This window comes from Ursus arctos, unplaced genomic scaffold, assembly GCF_023065955.2.
Source record: "Ursus arctos isolate Adak ecotype North America unplaced genomic scaffold, UrsArc2.0 scaffold_19, whole genome shotgun sequence".
Taxonomy (NCBI): domain Eukaryota; kingdom Metazoa; phylum Chordata; class Mammalia; order Carnivora; family Ursidae; genus Ursus; species Ursus arctos.
In genome coordinates, this window is record NW_026622863.1 from 46,988,334 (window position 1) to 47,004,735 (window position 16,402).

Below are 16,402 nucleotides of genomic sequence, written 5' to 3' on the forward strand. Positions count from 1 at the left end.
TTTTGAACCCAAGGTGTTAGAGTCTCAAGTCTATGTTTTTAATCTCAATGTTGTACAGTAAAAAAAAAAATAATTTAGGAAATAGTTCTGTATATGGTTTGAGGAAGTCTTTTTCTATCAGGTTTGGAAGATGGTTTGGGACTTTATATTCTCATTATAGAAAGAATGCATGTTCATTATAGAGAGATTAAGACATAAAAAATATAAAAAAGGTCGGACACCCAGGTGGCTCATTTGGTTAAGCATCTGCCTTTGGCTAAGGTCATGATCCCAGAGTCCTGGGATTGAGCTCCGCATGAGGCTTCCTGCTCAGTGGAGAGTCTGCTTCTCACTCTCCCTCTGCTGCCCTCTGTGCTTGTGTGCGCTCTCTCTCTCTCTCTGTCTCTATCAAATAAAAAAATGAAATCTTAAAAAAATAAAAAAAAAACAAAAAAACCCCATAAAAATATAAAAAGGAAGGAATAGGAATCACCCATAATCTCAGGATTTAGAGGTAACCACTGTTAACATTTGTAGTGCATTTATGCATTGGTGCTGTACCATGCGTGGTATTTTCCTTAAACTTTTATTATGGAAAAACCCAAACGTACACAAGCAGAGAAAATAGTATAATGCACCCGCCATCAGTCATCTGCAACCCCTGTCAACGTTTTTCCCATTTTATTTCATCCATTTCCCTTCTCACACAAAATACTTTTGGGGGGGGTTGGGGGAAGGAGGAGGTGACATATCTCTTTTCAGGAGGCTCCATGCCCAGCGTGGAGCCCAATTCAGGGCTTGAACTCATGACCCTGAGATCAAGGCCTGAACAAGAGTTGGACACTTAACCGACTGGGCCACCCAGGCACCCCAGAGCTGGTGTATTTTAAACCAAAACCAAGTCCCAGTCATGGCGTCAGTAGAGTTCAAAATCCGTGAACATAAATTGATTGTATATGGAGAGCAAAGGAAAGTAAATGTTAGCTTCAGGGTTTTCATTCCTGGCAACAAGTAGGATGGTAGGAAGCTAGGAGGAATAGAAGGAGGCTAGGATATACAGAAACGTCGAAGTTTGGAGAGGAATAATTATGAGTTAGGTTTCTTTAGTTGGAGTTTGACTTGACACAGTCATCTGGATCGTCATCTTTGATTTGTTTCTCCTTTGGGCACATGCTGCTCTGTTGCAGGGCGTGTGTCCCATTCTTTACAGTGTGCTCCTCACCCAGCCAGAGACTCGGCAGAAGTCCTGTAGTGTTTGTGGTCAGTGTAGCTGCCCCACATCCTGAAACACGGGTCTGCCACTCAGTTCGATTTTACTCAGAATTCCTGAAATGGATTTAGGAAACAATAAAAGGGAATGACATAGATTTTAGTGATCCTTTATCTCACTTTCCACGGGATGCAGAACCTACCAGTTTTTTCCACAGCATTCAAAAATGGGCATACAATTATTGATAATATTTTAATGTTCATAAAGCAGAGCTACTAAACCAACCATCCCTCATTCATGGTTCCCATCATCTGAGGATAATATTTACTTTTTACAGGGTGGTCATGTGTCAGGTCGAGTTTCCAGTGCCCTTACATGTATTTATCAAGATGTTCCTCATCTCAATCCGATTGTAGTCTCCATTTTTGCAAGTGAAGAAAAAGGGACAGAGTTCACAGAGTAAGTGGCAGGATTAGTATTTTAACCTAGGCAGCCTGATTCCAAGTATGTAGTCTTTGTTTTTACGCACTGCTTTTATTAGTGTACCAGACAAAAACCCACAGGAAGTCCGACTGGAGCAGGGGATATTTAAGCCGTAGATGAAGACTACACCCTGGAATGAAGAGCAGCTGGGTATGATGTAATGAACAGCAGATGCAAAGAGGCGTTTTGCAGGAGTACAAGTTATTCACTATGGCTGGGCATGAATAGACAGTGGGTTTGAAGAGGAAACAAATTCGGAAGGTTCCTGTTCGTGTGACTTGCTAAAGCATTTGGAACTTCTCTTGAGGGCACTGGATGGAAATGCAGGTGAAAATACTGACTTTCCATGTTATGCTATATCTCTCTAGCATCAGGGAGGGAAGAAATGATTCAAATGAAGTATCTGTTCATGTTGATTATACGAGATGCGGCTAATGAGTGGTTAGCACTCAGGCTCTGGTTGTCAACTGCCAAATTTTGTAACCTGGACTTAGCCCATGCTAATTTAGTAACACGGGCAAATTACTTAACCTTCCTCTACCTCGGGCTCCTAAACTGTAAAATGAAGAAAATAATAGTATTTACCTTAAAAAAAAAAACGTTGTGACAAGAGAATTTCAGAGTCTAAAGTTTGGGATAGTCCCTAGCACACACTAAGTACTTCATGAGAGGTAGTTGGATGTAACAGAAGGAATACCTGTTTATTATTGAAAGTTAGATGGAGAAGGAAAGAAGCCTCAGTTGTTTTCGCTGCCACAGTTAAGAATTACAGGACAGTGAAATGAAAGTAAAGCAGAGCAAAGTTGTATTCAAGTACACTCTAAGGGAGGAGAAGACCAATTCATAGAGACAATGTATCCCCTGACCCCCGACAAACTCCTGGGTGTGGGCTTACATGAATTTTTTTCTTTTGGGCTTGTCCTAGGGTCACAACATTTGAGTGACAGGCCTGGATTATATAATAATTAGCCAACTACACATGTCCTTTCCCAAAATATATTGGAAATGCCTGCACGGGGTAGGAAACCGCAATATTCGCTTCTGGAGATGGGTCAATTAAGGACAAGAGGCTGCTTTCTGCACAAGTGCAAGGAGCACAACAAATTTACCTCTGCTAGGATGTTGTAACTACAGATCTGCTACAGGATGGAACAGGGTGGTCCCTGGGCGATCCTTGTTTGGGGCTCTCCATCAGGACATCTAAGGTCCATCCTCTTGTCGCTCATGCCTAGCTTCCTGCCTATCATGTTCAGTAAATAAGAAATGCAAAAATATATAGTAGTGGCTATATGGTATTTTTAGGTATTCCTCTCTGCTCCCCATCTTTATTTCTTTGAAACACCAGTGTGTCATATATTTGAGCAAATAATAATAGTTTTTAGTGACCATTTCATAAAAATATAATAATAATAATGTATTCATCTTTCAAATTCAGAAGCCTCTCTGAGGAATGATTACAAACGCCCCGGTTGGGAAATTGATCACACAAGTATGCTGAAGCTTCTCTTTTTACTCTGAGTATGTCTAATTGTCCTCAAAAGCCAAGTTTTGAATTATTTGTGCTACTCACAAAAGTTGACGTCTACAATCAATACACTGTGCCTCCATTGCATTGGGGGGGGCTCTCATTCTTTTTTTATATCTAAAAAGTGTCTGAAACTGCAAAATAAAGGCTATCATTTTATCCTTTCTTTGGCTAGTAGTAGTGGGTACAATTTCATTAGTAAAGGAACACGTGATCTGCGTTTGTTACTAATTTTTTTTTCTTTTAAGGCTCTGTTCAGATATTTGCTAAGTACGTTTTGTTTGTTTCTCAGTGGGAAAAAACTCAACTTCACTGGCATCAGAGGACTGCATTACGTCGGCCAAACGGGAAGCCATAAAGCGGATTCTGAAAGTTGCAGTCCTCAAGCTACCAATGGGGAGATTTGCTAGGGGTAAGGGGGGGAGGTGGCTTAAGGGGGCGGATATAGTTCTTCCCCCTTTTGACGGTTCTGGGAAATGTAGTCCTCAACTCTGTCCGGAAACAAGGAGCCGCTGAGGCGCTTGTTCCCCCTCGGGACTTCTGGGAAGTGTAGTTCCGGGACACCGTGTAGTCAGAGGCACTTCCGCCCCGGAAAAGCAAGGCCGCCACAGTCTTTTCGGTCTGGAGGTGAGTCAGCCTTGCACCCCCACGACCCCTCCAAGCCTTGTTGTCCTGAGCGTGGGACTAGTCGCTACCTAGCCGGCCGTCTTAGGATAGAGAAGTCGCGGCCGCCGGCGGAGGCTGAGAGACGGAGGGCGGAAGTTTGGATTCCCTCAGCTCTCCTCCCCCAAGCTCTCCTCCCCCACTTACCAGGCAGCGCTGCTCCTTCTATCGGTACAATATCTGGCGACTTGTTCTCTGCGCTCTACTTTCCTCCGCCGTAAAGTAGCGAGCGAGACAGAGAAACTACTGGGTAGAATTGTGAGTCGCAATAAACGAGACAATACGTGTCCCAAGTTTTGAAAGGTGGCGGCACGGGATAACGGATTGGCTCTTGCTATCGATGATAACAGTAGTTCTGTCCCCAGCGCCCTTTTGCCCGGACGCCCCAGTGCAGCGAGGGAGGCTCTGGGAGCAAAGGCATGTCCCCGCTGTCATCCTCCCGGACAGCGAGCTCTTGCCGAGCTTCCCCCATCTTTCCTTTAGGACGCCACGAGTCGCCCGCGCTAGCGCCTGGGGATGTCCGCTGCAGTTTATCCGCGAGGCGGACGTGGTCGTGCTGTCCCACCGAATCATGGTCTACACCGCCCCTGACTTCGGAAAGGGGAGGAAGGACGGACTTCTCGGCTCCTCCGGGCATAGCCCCGGGTGCGTACTAGCGAAAGTACTTTCTTGATCTGTGGTGTCTGGTTTCAGGTCATCAGGTTTCCTTCACTCGGTAAATGACTTACTAGGGAGGGAAATGTTCCAATATTTGTTGCATCCACCTGCGAATGTGTCATCTCCGTGTTAATATGTGTGAGTGTGTATGTGAGTTTTTACCACAAGCACGTGTATTTATTTTTGAATATACCACGTTTTACATTTCTTTCTTTTGTTCTCCTTTCTTGTCTTCAGTTTGGTTCCCTTTCATTTGCTCTCCACTGGTTTGGAATAAAAACGGTCGTCTGTCTCAGATACTAAATTTAGCCAGCATGTATTCTCATTCTGAGAAACGTAGAGATTAAACATATACTTGGTATTTGATGATGGCACCTCACCACCACCACCTTTTTTTAAACTGGAGGGCAGGTTATAAGCCTATATTTTGTTATAACCACCCTCAAAATTGGTCCTATCGATCTTGGACTTTTATTTTTATTTTTTTAAATAACAAAGACGTTACCAGCATATTTACAAGTGTTCTCTTACCATTGCTTCTTTCTGGATTTGTATTGTTAGGATTGTTCTTCCTCTTCGTTCAACTGAATTGACCTTTTTTTCTCCCTCGTGTCAATCATTCAGTTGAGCATAGAATTCAAGTTTGACAATTTTCTTTCTTCCTTTTGGAGATAGCATTCAGTTGTTTGAGATCTCCATTCCCTTTCCTTGATTCTGTCAATCAGATTGTCATTTCTGTTAGGTAAACCGTATTTTCTTTCTGGGAGCTTTAAGGATTTTTGTTGTTGTTTTTAGTTCTTATTTACCTCCCGAGTTTCAGCATGATTTGATTAGGATGTATTTATTTTTAAAAAATTTTTAGAGGTGGAGGAGGGGCACAGGGAGTAGGAGAGAGAGAGAATCCCAAGTAGGCTCCATGCCCAGTGCAGAGCTCAAAGTGGGGCTGGGTCTCACAACCCTGAGATCATGACCTGAGCCAAAATGAAGAGTCCCACGCTTAACCGACTGAGCCACCCAGGCGCCCCAGGAGTGTATTTATTTTTATTGATACTGTTCAGAATTGCTGTCTATGAACTCAGCAATTATCTTTTGACATAAGACCTCTCTGCCATTTCTTCTGGTCTCTTTTCCTCATACTCCTATTGGACAAATGTTGGAGCCTCTCAATCTGTCTTCTGTGCCTTGATTTTTTATTTTGTATCCTTCTTTTTCTCCGTGCACATAGGATAAAAGGCTTTTACCAATAAGCCTTTTTGACTTCATGAGGTAAATTGACTCAAAATGATGCTTTTTAGAAAACTAATGCCAGTGTGGATAAAATGTTATTAGGTGGGCAACAAATTATTAAGTAAGAAGAAATTTATTTATTCATTTATTCTTAGTTAGATAAGTAAGAAGAAATTTTAAGTCGGAATTAGGATTTTCAGAGAATGAAATGTGATGCAGAGTATATTCTGCTTTTTTGCAGCTGCAAGAAAAAGGGACTCCTGGTTCTTTGGACTTTCCATCTACTCATTTAACCCGTGGAACAACCTTATGAGGTAGGTATGACTTCGCAAGTCTTATCTTCACGTGCAGATGATCCCATGAGGTGCAGACAGTTTTTTCTTTAACACCCCCAACGTTATACAGATGGTAAGTATCATTTCTAGGATTTAAGCCTAGGCCCTTGACCTCAGAACCCTTTTTTTTTAACCTACATGTTAACAATACCCTTCATTTCCTGCATCCTCAGGATGAGAAATTCTTATAGTAGGGATACTGCATTTGGTTGTACAGGTTGTTCACTGTCCAAGGGCCCCTGGCTGACAGACTTAGTAGTTGGGATCTACTCCATGCTCTGCTCACCGTGCTCTATGCGGCTATATCTGCCTAGAAGTAGAAGAGCTCTTGTATAATTTCTGCAAAGATCCACATGGGCTCGTGGCAGCCCTGACCTGCGTCTCATGGCTCCTTTGTCCTTCCCCAGTTATGCCTTCCCAGGACTCTGACCTTCCCCAGAAGGAGCAGGAGAAAATGACCATGTTTCCGGTAAGGCATTCTTTTCTGTCTCCTCACATGTGATTTAATTTCTCAGAGATTAGGCACATCTCTCTCCTCCTCCTTGGAAAAGTTAATGGAAAATGACAGATTTCGAGTGCATGTTGTATGGCAGGCTGTGTGTGTGCGTCTGTGTTTTGTTTTATATTTATTCTTTCACAAGACAATCTTTGAAAAAATGATACGAATTTGAAATAGAACAAAAGAATTTACGCTACCGCTTTGCTTAGAGGCCAGCTCTTTGTATTTTCCCGTGTTCCTTTTTCACTTGCATTCTGAACTGTGTATTTTGTAATATTGGAAGTAGTGGGATATACAATTGACCCTCTGACAACGCAAGGGTTAGAGACCCTGACCTCCTGCATGGTTGAAAATCCACATTTAACTTTTGACTCCCCAGAAACTTCTGTCTTAGCCTACTGCTGATCAGAAGCCTTACCAATACCATAAGCAGTTGAGTAACACGTATTTTGTATGTTCTTTGTATTGTATATTGTGTCTTACAAAATAAAATAAACTAGAACAAAGAAAATATTATTAAGAAAATCGTAAGAGAGGATACATTTATAGTACTGTAAGAAAATCTGCGTATAAGGTGGACCCATGCTGTTCAAGCCCTTGTTGTTCAAGGGCCTCCTGTACTTCGATACATTAGAGAAAGGCTTAGTAACTCTCTTACTAAGAATAGTAAGATAAGGAAAAATGAAGTTGGAATATGAGTAAAAGAAATGGAGTGTCAAGGCAAATTTATGACGAAAATAATGGTCATTAATAAGTAAATGTGTGTGAATGTTAACAAAGGTCTTCTATTTATTTGTTTCACTTAGATTGTCGAATATTTTTTTTTAAAAGGAATTATGTCCTACTTGGCCAGAGTGTAGAGATTCAGGAACACTCATACTCTCTTGCAGGAAAATGAATTGGGAAAACCTTCTGAAAGGGACATCTGCCACTGTGCTTTGAAAATTTTGAAAGTGTTTATTCTGTGACTTTGCAGTTGCCACTTTTAGCGGAGGTCTCTGTAAAAGGATCTTTGCAGCATTGATTAAAATTAAACATCTGGGGGCGCCTGGGTGGCTCAGTCTTAATCATCTGCCTTCAGCCCAGGTCATGATCCCAGGGTCCTGGGATCGAGCCCCGTATCAGGCTTCCTGCTCAGTGGGGAGTCTGCTTCTCCCTCTCCCTCTGCCGCTCCCCCTGCTCGTGCTCTCTCTCGCTCTCGCTCTCTCTCAAGTAAATAAAATCTTAAAAAAAAAATCTGTAACTAATGATACATGATTGGGATTGATGAAAGATCAATCATGAGTTCTAAGGAGGATTATACTCTGTGGTCATAAAATGGAACGAGACACTCTAACGATAATAACTGTTGAGATTTATGGAGGAGATTGCTACGTGCCAGGCACCATTCTACGTGCTTTACATATACTCACTCATCTAATGTTTTCAAACACCTTGCGGTTTAGACATCATTAAAGAGAAGAGGAAATTGAGATAGTGGGACGTTAAGGAATTTCCCCAAGGTCCTGGAATTAAAACTTTGAACTCAGTGCCTTCACCAGCTGTGAATACTGCAGGTGGATGCAGCATGTACGTTGAAAACACAGAAGAGCTGTGTGCTTGTCCCGGGAGGGCTGCCGAAGCCTGTGAACATAGCAAATGTTACAAACAGTGACAGAATCCAAGCTTTGTGGAATAGTCAGTTTTTTTGGTAATCCCCTTATCCTTCTCGATGCTGCCCTTTTTCCAGTGGAGATTATGGGATTGAGGTCGCATGTGCTTGGTGTTGTAGGAGGCTGTGACGTTCAAGGACGTGGCAGTGGTCTTCACCCTGGAGGAGCTGGGGCTGCTGGACTCCACCCAGAGGAAGCTGTACCGAGACGTGATGCTGGAGAATTTCAAGAACCTGGTCTCCGTGGGTGAGAACAGGAGCCCCATGACACCCCTTGAGAGTCGGTGTCCTTAGTTCAAAGCTTTGGACCTTTTGAATTGGTTCTCTGATCCTGAAGACACAAGTTTTGCTAATCCCTGGGACTACAGGCATGGGTTTTCCTGGTTTTTCTGCTCAGGTAAAATTCTGTCCAGGGGTGATTTTGCCCCCAGGTGACATTTGGCAATGTCTGGCGACAGTTTTGATCTGTACAACTAGGCGGGGAGGGTGCCACTGGCTACCAGTGCCGCTAAACGCCCTACAGGGCACAGTACAGGTCCCAGGACAAAGAATTCGCCAGTCCAAAATATCAGTAGTGCCTCAGTTGAGAAACCCTGTTTAAATTAATTATAAATGGGAAACATAAAAAAATTATAAATTGGCTTCTGTACTGTCTTTCAAATACTTTTTCAGATTGTGGTCGTGACCCTTTGGTGCGTCATGGCATTAATTTAGTACCCTGGGCTGGCATTTTTTTTTTTTCAATGAAATAGAATAAAATAGAATAAGGATGGAAACTATCAGAGTTCCTTATCAAGACCTGCTTGCATTGCAGCAAAAACGGACCCTTTGCGGTGAGTGGTGTGAGAGTGTGGGAAGTAGGGTGAGAACAGACCTTGGCTAAATCTGGTTTTATCTCTATCTAGACATGAACCAGGTCATGACCTAAATTTACTTATTGTAGCTCATGATCAGAAAAGTCCCTAAAATATCCCTTTAGAGGTTCTGAGGATTGTAGAACTTGGACAAAAATGTATTTTAGCCGTGTGTGTATCTTAGAAGCGTATATCTGCCTTTTCATAGGACATCTTCCCTTCAAGCCGGATATGGTATCCCAGTTGGAGGCAGAAGAAAACCTTTGGGTGATGGAAGGAGAAACCCAAAGAAATGGGTATTCCAGTGAGGACCATGTGGCTGTTCCTTCAGGTGTCAGCTGGTCTGCTTCTCACCATGTCTGTCATTACCACTCTTGTCTGAGTACTGTCCTCTCCTTCCTGGACTGGGACAGCAGCCTCCACATTGGCCTCCCTGCCTCCTGCCTTGCACCCCTGTCATCTGTTCTCCACGTGGTACCAGAGTGACTCCTTAGAAAGCAAGAGAGGTCATGCCATTCCCCTTCTGAAAACCCTCCAGAAACTTCCCATTTCACTCAGAGCCCTCACAGTGGCCTACAAGACCCTACCCGCTCTGGATTCCTCATCACGTTCCTCTTTGATCAACCTTGCTTTTACCCTGGCTTAGATCCTTCCTGGCATCCTCGCTGCCTTGGGGTGTTCTCTCTGCTGTTTCGACTAGCTCCCCCTCTGCCTGGGAAGAGTCCGTGGCCACTCCCTGTCTAAGGTCTTTGCTTGGGTTTCATCTGCATCCGCTCGGCCTTCTGTGCCTGCCGTTTAAAACACCCCCCTCTCTCCGTTCTCCGTCCCCTCACCCTGCCTTATTTTGTGTCTGATCACCTGACCCACTAACACATTTTTATTTACTTGTTCACCGTCTGTCTCCCCGTGAAGTAGGAATTTTGGCATTTTGTTTGTTGTGTCTGCTCAAAGCCTCAGGTGGGCCTTCTGCATGGAAGGTGATCCTGTGCACTTGTTAAATGAGAATAAGTTATTTAGTTGTTCTGCCCTTGTAGAAGTGAGCTAGGATACCAGCCTTTCCCGGATGGGAAGAATGCCTGGTCTGTGTCCCCTGCCTGCCGATTTCTTTCCCACCTAGTCGTTCACTGCCTGCCCCCCTTCTCCTGCCCTCTCCCTCTTCTTCATTGTTCACGTCACTTTTCCATCTCCTTTCCTTTCTCTTTAATTTACATATTCCTCAGTTCTACTCATTTAGAAATTAAAAACTCAATATTCCCAGAGCGAGTAAATTCATACAGTCTCCCTGTGCTTGAAAAAACGAAGACAGAGAAGCCTGTCTGCAAATGTGATAAATTAGGTGATGAATTCTGTGAGTAACTGATGGATGTACTTCTTTTGTCCTTTTCCCTGTTTCTGTTGCTTCATGTTTGATGTGTTCAGGATGTTAGATACTTGCTTCACTTCGCTGGGTCTTATTTTCACGTGCAGACTTAACCTCAGGAACGATGACCCTAATAAGTATTGTCACGTCTCACTTTTGCATGATAGACCAAGTCTCTCTTCTAACAAATCTTGTAGCATTTTCTGTCACCTTTTCTCAAAGGTTTTTTGACCTCTTCAACGTCAGCATGTTTCAGGGTTTTGCAACCATGCCCCACATTCAAAAACTGTCCTAAAATGGTCTTTGTAGGTCACAAGAGGACAAATTAAAGGGCTTATTTTTGTAAAGATTCTTTTTTTTTTTTTCTTAAAGATTTTATTTATTTGACAGAGACAGCCAGCGCGAGAGGGAACACAGGCAGGGGGAGGGGGAGAGGAAGAAGCAGGCTCTTAGTGGAGGAGCCTGATGTGGGGCTCGATCCCATAACGCCAGGATCACGCCCTGAGCCGAAGGCAGACGCCTAACCGCTGCGCTACCCAGGCGCCCTGATTTTTGTAAAGATTCTTAATAACGAAAAGCTTACAGATATTGGAGACAAGTGGACATCACATCTCTGTTATTCCTAGAGATGGCTGATAGGTTTAGAGCACACTAGTGTGACCGGTGGATTGTCCTGGAACATTGTCTTCCAGTGAATGTCTAACATAATTCTCATTTCTCAGACATCTTTGAATATGTGAAGATTCATACTGATTAACTTTAGGAGATAAAAGTTATTCACAGTTATCGGAATGCATAACTAAACTATAAGAAATTGTCAATGTCGGTGTGCCAGGCAGTTCCGTTCGTCAGCTCTCATGGAACAACCTCAGGTTGGCTACCTCATTCATGCAGCCAGCTTCCCACTTACCCACCCTCCCCTCTCTCTAACACCGAAATAATCATAAAACCAACATATGGTTAGTCGTTGAGTAGTTTCACATTGGACATTTCTAGACGTCAAAAGACACTGATACATTTGTGGAGATGAGGAGAGTCCTGTTAGGAAAGAAAATTACCGACTTTCTAAGGTTTTCCAGTACAGTTTGCCTCCTGCCCATATTAACTAGCTGATGCAGCAATGTGAGAAGCCTTTGACACTCTGTGGTGAGTTCTAAGACCAAACACCTGAAGTTAGCTTCACCAAACACCAACTTCCCAGGTTACAGGCACAGTCCTCCTCAAGACTGCCCAACGAGACGTCCGACACCAGCCAGGCTTTCCAGGGCCACCTTCCCTTCTGACCCGATGCATTCACTAGAATGACAGAATTCAGGAAAGCTCTGTGCTGAAAATTATAATTGTATTATAGCAAAAAAGAATATAAATCAGCCATATTTTTTTTTGAAGATTTTATTTTTAAGTAATCTCTACACCCAACGTGGGGCTCCAACTCAACCCCAAGATGAAGAGTCACATGCTCTATTGACTGAGCAAAAGAATACAAATTGGAACCAACAAAAGGGAAAGATGCATGGGGTGGGGCCTGGGAGAGTCCCCTCCCCCCTCCCTCTGATAAGGACCCTTGTAACTCTTTTGGCCCCATCTGCATAATCCAAGAAAACTTCCCATTTTGGGATTTTTTTTTTTTTTTGAGGGAGAGAGAGAATGCACATGCAAGCAGAGGAGGGGGGAGGGGGGAGGGCTGGAGGGAGAGGGAGAGAGAATCTTAAGCAGGCTCCACGCTGAGTGTGGAGCTTGATCTCATGACCCTGAGATCATGACCTGAGCCAAAATCAAGAGTTGGATGCTTAACCGACTGAGCCACCCAGGCGCCCCCATCTCAGGATCCTTAATTTAATGAAATTTAAAATCCCATTTGCCATGTACGTGAACATACAGGTTCCAGGGATTAAGGCATGGACATCTTTAGGGGCCATTTGATTAGCTTACCATACCTAGAAATGCGTACATACGTATTGAGACTTTTTCAGCTTATATTATCAGAATGTAACTTTACATTTAAGCAACTTAATTATTAAGGACTTGGTACCCCTCCCCAACATTTTAAGCCAGTGGCTTCCATTCATTTCATCCTCAATCAAATCTTTTACATCTCGACCCAGCATGAATATAATGTATGTGCATATATATCTGTGTGTCTATAGCTGAAACAGGCATTTCATATAGTGGTGTCCTTACTGCTTGTGATCTATGTCTCATTCTATTTCTTTGTCTTTTTTTTTCTTAACTATTTGTCCAATTTATGGAATTGGTTTCATAGTTCAGTAATGCATCCCAACAATTTGAAAAATTCTATTACAGTGGAGATAATATAATGAAGAAAAAACGCATGTTTTCTTCATGACTGTTACACTCTAGTGGGTCTAAAAGGCAAGAAAAAGTTAGGAAGTATACAGTAAGTCAAATAATACGTGTTGCAGGGAAAATAAAGCAGGGTAAGCCAAATGTGGAGAACCAAAGGTATATGGGACTGGGGAGGAGTTATTTTATATTGGGTGGTGAGGAAGGCCTTACCCAACGAGCAGCATTTGAGTGGGGATCTAAAGGGAATAAACAAAAAAGCAAGCCTTGCAGCCTCCTGGGAGAAAGCCTTCTAAGCCGAGTTTAACTCCCCTCTTCCTCCTCCGGGTTGCTTTTGAGAGTCTGCTCTCTGCTCTGTTTCTTTCCTTCTCCCAGGTTCTTTCTCGGTCGTACAAGATGAGTTTTCCCTTTTCCATTTCTTTCTAGAGCCCTGAATTCCTACCAGGTTTAGAACAGTGAATGTTAGTATTCCAACCACTTCCCAGATTTACTCTTGGAAGAGAATTCCTGCCAGGACCTAAAATACTATTTTCTGCTTACAATCTGAGCTTTTGTAACCTAACTGGGTAGAATCCCTCTTGTCCTAAGCCTACTGAGGATAAAGGTGAGTAGGCTTTTAACTGATGTTATTGTAGGATGGAGTGTGGATTGTCTTTGTGGCCTGCAGCCGTTTGATTTCAGACACAGTTCTCAGATTAAATGATCAAATTTATGGTTCTAAATGGGTGGCATTTACACTTAGTGGATAAGAGTCTGTTGACCCCATTCTTTGCTTCCAGTTGCATGGAGAAACATAAAAGGGTAAGTGACGTACAGACATGACCCTCCCCCTGGTTCATTGAGGCCTTCGCCTGTGGCCTAGATGTGAAGTCCTGACATTTCTCTACCTAAGCCTTTGCTTGTCCTCATCTCTGAATATTGTTTTTTCTTATAGGCAGCAAGACTCAAAATGAGATGGAGACGCTTCAAAAAGTTGCACTGAAATACCTTTCCCATGAAGAACTATCCTGCTGGCAAATCTGGAAACAGGTTGCAAGTGATTTAACCAGGTACCTTCAGAGAAAGCGTTCCCAGTTACTACAAGGCGATTCTGTTCAGGTTTCTGAAAATGAAAATCGTGTAATGAATCATAAAGGAAATGGCTCCACTTACGCTGCCAATCAAGAGTTGTCAATTTCGAGAACCCAGGACTCTTGTGGGAATACATACCTGCGTGGGTCACAGAATCAGAGTAGAGGTCAGCAAATTCACGTGAGAAATAACTGGCACGTATGTGAAGCCTTCATGAAGAAATCACCGCTTAGCGATCATATTAACACTGACACAGAACAGAAGCCTTACAAGTTCAACAAACGTGGCAAAAGCATGAGTGATGGCCTCAATCATCACGTACCCCCAGGAGAGGAATTCCATCCGTGTCGTGAGTGTGGAAAGGGCGTCAGTTATAGCTCGGTGCTTCCACTTCATCAGAATGTTCACACGAGAGAGAAATGCTCTAGTCAGAGCTCACATCTACAGACCCATCAGAGAATTCGCCCAAGAGAGAAACTCAATAAATGCCATGAGTCTGGTGATTGCTTTAGTAAGAGCTCTTTTCATCAGCTTACCCATACTGGGGAGAAGGCCTACAGATGTGACAGTTGTGGCAAGGGATTCAGTAGCAGCACAGGTCTTATCATTCATTACAGGACTCACACTGGAGAGAAACCTTATAAATGTGAGGAGTGCGGGAAATGCTTTAGTCAAAGTTCCAACTTCCAGTGCCACCAGAGAGTCCACACTGAAGAAAAACCATATAAATGTGAAGAGTGTGGTAAGGGCTTCGGCTGGAGTGTTAATCTTCGTGTTCATCAGAGGGTCCACAGGGGTGAGAAACCCTACAAATGTGAGGAGTGTGGGAAGGGCTTCACTCAGGCCGCACACTATCACATACATCAGAGGGTCCACACTGGGGAGAAACCTTACAAATGCGACGTCTGTGGTAAGGGCTTCAGTCACAATTCGCCGTTAATATGCCATCGGAGAGTCCACACTGGAGAGAAACCGTACAAATGTGAGGCGTGTGGGAAAGGCTTTACCCGCAATACAGATCTTCATATCCATTTCCGAGTTCACACGGGAGAGAAACCCTACAAGTGTAAGGAGTGTGGGAAGGGCTTCAGTCAGGCTTCTAATCTTCAAGTCCATCAGAATGTCCACACTGGGGAGAAACGATTCAAATGTGAAACGTGTGGGAAGGGCTTCAGTCAGTCATCAAAGCTTCAAACCCATCAGAGAGTCCACACTGGAGAGAAGCCGTACAAATGTGGCGTGTGTGGTAAGGACTTCAGTTACAGTTCCAATCTTAAACTGCACCAAGTGATCCACACTGGAGAGAAACCATATAAATGTGAGGAGTGCGGGAAGGGCTTCAGTTGGCGATCAAATCTTCACGCTCATCAGAGAGTCCACTCTGGAGAGAAACCCTATAAATGTGAGGAGTGTGATAAGAGCTTCAGTCAGGCTATAGATTTTCGGGTACATCAGAGAGTCCACACTGGAGAGAAACCATACAAATGTGGTGTATGCGGTAAGGGCTTCAGTCAGTCCTCTGGTCTTCAGTCCCATCAGCGAGTCCACACTGGGGAGAAGCCGTACAAATGTGATGTCTGTGGAAAGGGTTTTAGATACAGTTCGCAGTTTATATACCATCAGAGAGGCCACACTGGAGAAAAACCTTACAAATGTGAGGAGTGTGGGAAAGGGTTCGGAAGGAGTTTGAACCTTCGCCATCATCAGAGGGTCCACACAGGAGAGAAACCCCACAGATGTGAGGAGTGTGGTAAGGCCTTCAGTCTCCCCTCAAATCTTAGGGTCCATTTGAGTGTTCACATTAGGGAAAAACTGTTTAAATGTGAAGAGTGTGGGAAGGGCTTCAGTCAGAGTTCACGTCTTCAAGCCCATCGGAGAGTTCACACTGGAGAAAAACCGTATAAATGTGACGTCTGTGGTAAGGACTTCAGTCACCGTTCACGTCTTATATACCATCAGAAAGTCCACACGGGCAGGAATCGTTAAAGGTGAAGAATGTGTTAATGGCTTCAGTCAGGATGCACATCACGTGTTCAGAGAGTCCGTGCTGGTAATAAACTATCAAGCATTGAGCGTGGAAAGGGATTTCTTCAGATAATCTTTCTAACAAATCCATTAAAATGATGGCTTGGAACCGTAATAACAGGAATAGAACTAATATTCAGGGGTGGAATGGCTTGCAACCGTCTTGGCAAGATCCGAGTGATATAAATGGTCTCTAAGAGTGAATTTATACCTACAGATAATGTGTGAAAAGAATATTTGCCATATACTAGCTAGTTTTGGGGGGTCAGGGAAGCTTTTGGATAATTTTCCCTTTAACTTATACTTTATACTTACACAGTGACTTATTTTTACGGAAGCTGTAAAGCTATGAAAAATGAATAAAATTACTGACTAAAGTTTCCTGTAACCAAGAACTCATAATATGATTGCTTTCTTTCATATGGTATATTTTGGATGAAAATTAAGGAATAGATGCCCAGTGATGAGTCCTTGATCTTCAGAAGTAAATTTATATCTGTTGCAGATGTATATAAAAGAATGGTCATTGCATCATTGTTTATAATAGCAAACATACAAT

At 43.2% G+C, this 16,402-nt stretch overlaps 1 protein-coding gene across 3 annotated transcripts; it reads left to right on the top strand.

Moving 5' to 3' along the window:
* The first annotated feature begins 4,410 nt into the window (after window positions 1–4,410).
* ZNF227 (zinc finger protein 227) lies at window positions 4,411–16,231 on the top strand. 3 transcript variants are annotated; one of them, XM_026482123.4, is made up of 6 exons: window positions 4,411–4,505; window positions 5,986–6,058; window positions 6,487–6,548; window positions 8,350–8,476; window positions 9,292–9,414; window positions 13,682–16,231. In XM_026482123.4, the coding sequence occupies exons 3-6, from the start codon at window positions 6,489–6,491 to the stop codon at window positions 15,802–15,804; spliced, it is 2,433 nt and encodes an 810-aa protein (XP_026337908.2). In that variant the 5' UTR covers window positions 4,411–4,505; window positions 5,986–6,058; window positions 6,487–6,488; the 3' UTR covers window positions 15,805–16,231. The 3 variants fall into 3 exon arrangements, with proteins under 3 accessions (XP_026337908.2, XP_044234165.2, XP_044234166.2); XM_044378230.3 differs by lacking the exon at window positions 9,292–9,414; XM_044378231.3 differs by lacking the exons at window positions 4,411–4,505; window positions 5,986–6,058; window positions 6,487–6,548; window positions 8,350–8,476 and having other exon boundaries at window positions 9,292–9,379.
* Window positions 16,232–16,402: the final 171 nt, after the last annotated feature.

What these genes read in the sequence shown, in the direction of transcription:
- ZNF227 (XM_026482123.4), top strand. Translation starts at nt 6,489, where the DNA reads ATGCCTTCCCAGGACTCTGACCTTCCCCAGAAGGAGCAGGAGAAAATG. An exon ending in CAAGAACCTGGTCTCCGTGG is followed by an intron (nt 8,477 to 9,291) that starts GTGAGAACAGGA and finishes GCCTTTTCATAG; the next exon opens with GACATCTTCCCTTCAAGCCG. An exon ending in CCATGTGGCTGTTCCTTCAG is followed by an intron (nt 9,415 to 13,681) that starts GTGTCAGCTGGT and finishes TTTTTCTTATAG; the next exon opens with GCAGCAAGACTCAAAATGAG.